This window comes from Octopus bimaculoides, chromosome 9 (assembly GCF_046866305.1).
Source record: "Octopus bimaculoides isolate indiv1 chromosome 9, ASM4686630v1, whole genome shotgun sequence".
In the NCBI taxonomy this organism is placed as follows: domain Eukaryota; kingdom Metazoa; phylum Mollusca; class Cephalopoda; order Octopoda; family Octopodidae; genus Octopus; species Octopus bimaculoides.
The window spans coordinates 65,944,523-65,952,022 of NC_142936.1; the positions used below are offsets into that span (position 1 = coordinate 65,944,523).

Here is a 7,500-nt window from a genome sequence, read left to right on the forward strand (position 1 = left end):
AGGTCGTCGTCATCTACAAGATCTTTGATTCTGTTAATCACATCATCGAGAGAAAGAAAAGCCAGCGTTGAAAAACATTTGATTTTAATGCTAAACTCATTATCATGATGGTATATTTCCTTAGAGCCAAATTCGCATACTTTTCTGTACACATTTTGAAATAGATGAAAAAGACAACAATGAGATGGAAGCACTACGAAACACTGATAAAATGCTATTAATGTGAGCTATTTCAAAATCCATCATAACATTTCAGGGCTCAGTCCTTGACGTAATTCATTTAGTTTATTAAAAAAGCAGGTGTAAGTTTCTTGATTTTTATTTAAAAGTAATGCAAACAATCGCGGAATACTGAATGAACCGACTTGAATATGAAGCGTGTACAACTGATAAAATACAGTTGGGAAGTACTTAAAAGTTCCATCACCTGCCCAATGTTTTACATTAAATAAGTCATCAAGCCCTTTATCAGTTGCAAGCTCAAGTAATCTGTCTACATTCGTTTCGCCACTATCAGACTGCAAGAAAAGTTCGCCACTATCTCATCTCATTGGCTATCTCCTTCAACAACAGTAACGAATGAGGCAAGGATAGAGCACATGTGAACATGTAAACTCTTTAAATAAGACACCCGATGACTGAAAAGATACTTTCAGTTAACCAAATTAACACTGTAAATCAACAACCGAATAGGTGACTGAAAAGATACGTTTAGTTAACTGAATTACCTTGTAAATCAGCAACAACGACGATTATAACAACAACAATAGCAACAACAACAACAACTTTCAGCGTTTCATGTACTTATTTTGTTTCTAATATTAAGAGTGAAATTACTGGGAATGAAATTGCCTGGCAGTCAAATTATCAGGAGTCAAATTACTTAGAAGCATATAAATATATATGTACACACACATACATATAAATACGTATGCATATAATTAGACTATGCAGCAAGCATACCTGAATACTATACACAACTAGTAATAAGCAAATATATATACTATATATATAATATATTTAGTATATATATTATATATATACAACATACATATATATATTATATATACATACACACACACACACACACACACACACACACACACACACACACACACACACACACACACACACACACACACACACACACACACACACACACACACACACATATATATATATATATATATAATATATATATTATATTATATTATATTAAGGGTGTTCTGTAATTTGAATGAGTATAAAATATTAGTTGAATAGACGCAGAAAACCACGCGCGTGTTATATTTTCACCGTTTTTCTGATAGAAGCAGAATGTCAACTTGCTTCTCTTTTAATATGTAAGTGTTACATAACAACGTAAGATTATATATATCATAAGCGTGCGGTTCATATATGTATGTATGTATGTATGTATGAAGCACATTAGAGGCACAATTCTTCTTTGTGTTGTAATCGTTGCATACATAAACATAATTGGAAGTGTATAAGTTAAGTATATTGAATATATGCAAAAAAATAATGTGAATTACTGAAGAATTCTATTAAAAGCATTGTTAAATAGTAATTTAGTTGATGAATATATTTAAAAAATTGCTGAGTTGCAAGAATATTATTTGCACAAACGATGCTTTAATTTACAATTATATTAATATTTGCTCTTCAAGAGCACACGTGTGAATTAGTGATGTCGCATTAGGAATATAAAAAAAATACTACAAGAAAAGATTAGATTTATTCACAAATCAATCAATAATTAATCACATATTTTTATGTTCAATCAACTTCAGTCTATTGACTGTTAATTCGACTCAACTCTGAAAAATGATGTCTGATTGCCGATTTGATCATTCCATATTTTAGAGAAACCATCAGCCAGATGATGATTATATAGTAGTTTCCGTATATTAAATAGTCATTTGATTGTATACCATAGTTTCTCAATGAGGTTCAGGTCTGGTGAATTTGAAGCTATATTATTAACTTACTTTTGTTTTCTTTAAAGTAACTCTTTATTTTCTTTGATGTATGCCGTGAAACATAATTGATCGAAATCATCTTTTCCCTACAAATCTATAATCTCTCATATGATTTCATAGGCAAATCATCAAATGCTGAGATGTAATCATAAAATTTGTAAATATCCTTATATGATTCTTTATTGACCTTCTAATTTTCTCTTTTTATCTTTGGCAAATAATTTTGCTCTTATTTGATCATACGACATTTTAGCAGTTTCTAGTTGTGTACAGCCTATATTTAGATGTCAATCTTAGAATGTTATGTGTCTATTGATTTTTGGTGTCGCTTACTTTTATACCGCTTACCGAGATAGGAAACCTAGATTTATAGATGTGTACCTATAATATATAAGAATATTAACAACAAATGACCAATTTAAGTCAAAGCCCAGTTTTATGTTTGTCCAATCACTTCTCCGGTATATCCATTTCATAAAGTAATTCTGATTCGTTTGGCTACTTGTATTTATAATAATCTTCTTTCAGAAATGTTAATCTAACAAGTTTGCTTTACTATTTAGCTCTCAGATTTTAACTAGAGACCTCAAGACATTTTCCCTCGACAATCTAAATGTTCTACAAATCCACAGGCATATATATATATATGAGTATTATCTATATATGTGTGTGTGTGTGTTTGTGTGTGTGTGTATGTGTGAATGTGTGTGCATGTGAGCGTGTGTGTGCGCGAGTATGTTTTTAAATGTCTGTTTCGCCATATGTTAGAACGAGTAAAGTGATTGAGACCATCATATTTGTTATGTTATGAATGCTTATACACTAAACGTGGTATCAAACAATTTCTTTATGCATTCAATAAAACTTAACCTATTTATTCACCGATTTATTTGAAACAGGGTAATTCTAAGTCAATCTTAAGGTGACGATTAAATTACTTCTAAAGAAGAGATGTCGAAAGATTTAAAAAATTGTTATTTCCAAATTCCAGATTTAATTCCCCATTTCATATCTAACTCCAAAATATATAGAAATGTTTGTTTGATATACGTTTTTCATTGAACGTTGATATATATATATATATATATATATATATATATATATATATATATATATCAGGAAAATAGTATTTTGTGAAAAGAGCAAAATCTAAATTACAAAATACAAATTTTATTAAGGACCAATGCATCCGGAGATAGAGAAACTTGTAAGTAAATTATTAAGGATCCAAGGATTTCCAAAACTTACATTAAAATTTATTAAACAAAATAAAACAAAATAAAACATGCATTTATATATATATATATATATATATATATATATATATATAGACTTCATTCTCTCATGCATACATTATCCAGTTAGGCCATGAAATTTACGGACTATAACGTTATAAACACGTTCCAATCTTAGGTTTACTGTTTTTAAGTTTGCCACAAACCCACTAATAAATGATGCACAACGACATATCTTTTTCCAAATCATTTTTGTTCTTATACCGACATCATCGTTGTCGTTGTCATAATCGTATAAATAATGTCAGAACGGACATAAACATCTATAAGTTTACGATGTTCCGGTTCCCCCTCCATCTCCACTCGTGACATAACTTAATTCAGTTAATATACTACGTAGTCAATTATGTCTAATTACATTTCATCAACAGATAGCTGTGTGTAATGTTTATTTCAATCACATTTGGAAGTTGCTAAAACATTATATCTTAGTGGTGATATTAAATTTCAGGAAATTGTGCAATTAACACCAATGAATGTCTAAATAAAACAAAATCTTTCATAAAAATGATTTTATGAATAAACGAAACAAAAATGTAATACATTATATGGTGTATTTCAGTATGCTCTAAATAACGTACACTGGAGCTTGCTAAAATGTCCTCTTCCGAGTTCCAACCAAAGCAAGAGAAATACATACAAGTGTGCAGAAAAATGTTTCCAATACGCATTAAACTTTCAAATTTCTTAATAACATAAACGGTTATTGGGTAAAGAAACACATTTGGTGGAGTTCTAGTTTAAGCACCCCATATAATCCCGCATAGACTTTTCGTTATTTTTTGGGGAATTTTCAGTAAATTTTAGTGAATTTGTGTTCTACACACGGGAATTTATGCGATTTAGAAAAAAATGAAAAACAAAAAATTTACCTCCTATCCCCTACCCATAAATCGGTTCTTCTTTTATTCTTTTACTTTTTCTATTATTTTGTTTCAGTCATTTGACTGCGTCCATCCAGTAGCATCGCCTTTAGTCGAACAAATCGACCCCAGGACTTATTCTTTTGTAACTCTAGTACCTATTCGATCGTTTTCATTTGCCGAACAGCTAGGTTACGGGGACGTAAACACACCAGCATCGGTAGTCAAGCGATGGTTGATGGGAAGACAAACACAGACACACAAACATATACATACATGTATATATATATATATATATATATATATATATATATATATATATATATATATATGCATGCATGCATGTATGTATATGTATATAGGACGAGCTTCCTTCAGTTTCTGTATACCAAATCCACTCACAAGGCTTTGGTCGGCCCGTGGCTATACTAAAAGACACATGCCCAAGGTGCCACGCAGTAAGCAAGCCACTTACCACATACCAACTCCTTCTATGTATCTAATTGATAAACGGCACAAGAAACAATAGAATACTAGGAATTGTAGTCGAATACTTACCTTCTCTAAATCGAAAGTTAACTGAAATTTTAATAAGAAATCTCCTGCAAATTCTGGATAAGTTCTAAGGATTTCTTTTAGTTCTGCAATATCGATTTTATTGATATCACAATAAGAAAGTGGGCGAACTGTATATAATGCTTTTCCTTCTGGTCCTTTATCTCTAATGTCGCCACCAAATATATCGTGTTTACCTGGAATATTAACGAAGACATTCGTAAAATATCAACCATTTTGTATTGTAAAGTTATGACGAAAAGTTTTCGAAAAATATAAGTGTAACACATCTAATTTAAAGATCAACAGTCGTTGTTAAAATTTGTATTTATTTAGTTTTTTAAAAGTACTTATTTAATATATAAATTAGTTAATTTATATATTACAAACAAGAATACATTAAAGATTCGACGAATTTTGGAGTGTTTTCAACTTTTGTTAGCTGGATAACTTGTATATATTAGATTCATCTCCCTTGAATATATCAATAAAATAAGAAAATAAATGTTAAACACACTTAGTAATATATCTACAAGCATTCACGCACGCACACACACACACACACACAATCTATATATCTTAATAATCCTTTCTACTGAAAGCACAAAGCCTTGAAATATTGGGGAAGGGGACTAGTCGATTACATCGACCCCAGTGTTTCATGGGTACTTAATTTATCGACCCCGAAAGGATGAAAGGCAAAGTCAACCTCGGCGGAATTTAAACTCAGAATGTAGCTGCAGAGGAAATACCGCTAAGCATTTCGCCCGCCATGCTAACGATTCTGACAGCTCACCGCCTTTATATATATTTTAATAATAATTTCACTCAGCTTCATATGACAGAGTTTCATGGACGCGTTAAGCAAAACCATCGCATCAGATAACAGATTGTTCCTCTGATATCTTATCAGATGGGTCCGTCTAACGCGCAAACAAAACTTCAAGTCATATGAAACTGTGCCAAACTACTATTAAGGAATATATCTAACTCCTAGCAAATGTATTGAGTGCTATTTTCTTTTTTTCGTTCACGCTTGTATTATACATATACGTATATATATATATATATATATATATATATATATATATATATATATATATATATATGCACACATTCATACATATATACACACACACACATATATACACACACACATATATATATATGTAAATATATATACACATACACATATATATGTATGTGTGTATATATATATATATATATATATATATATATATATATACATATATATATATATATATATATATATATATATATATATATATATATACATATATATATACATATATATATATATATATATATATATATATACATATATATATATATATATATATATATACATATATATATATATATATATATATATATATATATATATATATATATATATATATATATATATATATATATATGTATTTACATGTATGTGTGTGTGTGTACAATTAGCAATATTATGTTCGGATATCTTGGCTGATCAATAGCTCTATCAATCACTGCCACAAAATCTTTTTATTTTATCCTTTAGCATTCATTTATGTAAATTTCGTTTAGAGTTGTGCGTTTTTGAAAACGAAGAACTCAACGTAAACGTATGACGAAACACCTCATAAGAGTTATGTAGTTGATATGACATTTTATAATTTGGTGTTAAAAATATATATGTAGGAGGTAAGAATTAATAAATGGTGTCGTTGTTTTGTAGCCACATGTCGTACCAGTAGGACTTTGTTACGAAAGGATGCAGCTGAACGACTACGGGATATTCATAGACCCTGCAGGTTTTTAACACCAGATATTCACTAATTGCGTCATAATGACAACCACACTGCTTATAAATGATGTTCGATGCTGGGTAACTATCTGAACATATTTTTATTTTCCCACTTTTCCTACATTTTTTTTCTCTGCTTGTTTCAGTCATTCAACACCGCTTTAAAGAATTTTAGTCGAACGAATCAACCCAAGTGCTTATTTTTTTTTGTGAAGCTTGGTACCTGTTCTATCAGTCTTTTGCCGAGCTGCTAAGTTACGGGGATATAAACTCACTAAAACCGGTTGTCAAGCGTTGGTGGTGGGCAAACACATAATCAGACACACGAACGCACACATGCACGCACGCATACACACACACGCAATCACGCACACACGCACGCACGCACACACACACACACACATAAATACGACAAGCTTCTTTTTGTTTCTGTCTACCAAACAAACTCACAAGCCTGTGGTCATCCTGAGGGTATAGCAGAAGAAGACCTAGTTGCCACGCAGTGGGACTGAATCCGGAACCATGTGGTTGGAAGCAAGTTTCTTACCTCGCAGCCTGAGTTTATGTAAAATCAAATGAAACTTCCACATTGACATTTGAACTACCAAACATAGCTGCAGCTGCCTAACTTACTATCATACATACTTTGACCGTTTTATCTGTATTATAATATAACAGGGCATCTATAGTATCAAACGATTAACTTTGCGAAAGATACACAACGTAAAAATCATTGTATATTTACCGAAGGAAATTCATACGTACCTAAAATTGCCATGACTATATCATCTTTAGATATTTCTATAGATCCCGACGCAATAAAATATATGGAGTGTAGTATATCACCTGGGTGTATTAATGTGTCCCCCGGAGGGGCATGCGTCGACCTGAATTTCATAGATAAAACACGTAGGCAACCTGGAATAATAACAATAATAATAATAATAATAATAATAATAATAATAATAATGATATTATAATGATAATAGTGATGATGATGAAGATAA

At 30.9% G+C, this 7,500-nt stretch overlaps 1 protein-coding gene across 18 annotated transcripts in view; it reads right to left on the reverse strand.

Annotated features, from left to right (window-relative positions):
• LOC106879147 (voltage-gated inwardly rectifying potassium channel KCNH7) overlaps positions 1–7,500 on the reverse strand; it is a 661,705-nt gene that overhangs the window by 143,499 nt on the left and 510,706 nt on the right. For all 18 annotated transcript variants that reach the window (XR_016243164.1, XM_052970719.2, XM_052970716.2 and 15 more), the window contains 2 exons: positions 7,259–7,411; positions 4,699–4,892 (listed from right to left, as the gene is read on the reverse strand). Coding sequence is in view for 17 of the 18 variants with exons in the window: in XM_052970719.2 (XP_052826679.1) it covers positions 4,699–4,892; positions 7,259–7,411 (347 nt within the window). In the remaining variant the exon portion in view is untranslated. The remainder of the gene's footprint in view (positions 1–4,698; positions 4,893–7,258; positions 7,412–7,500) is intronic.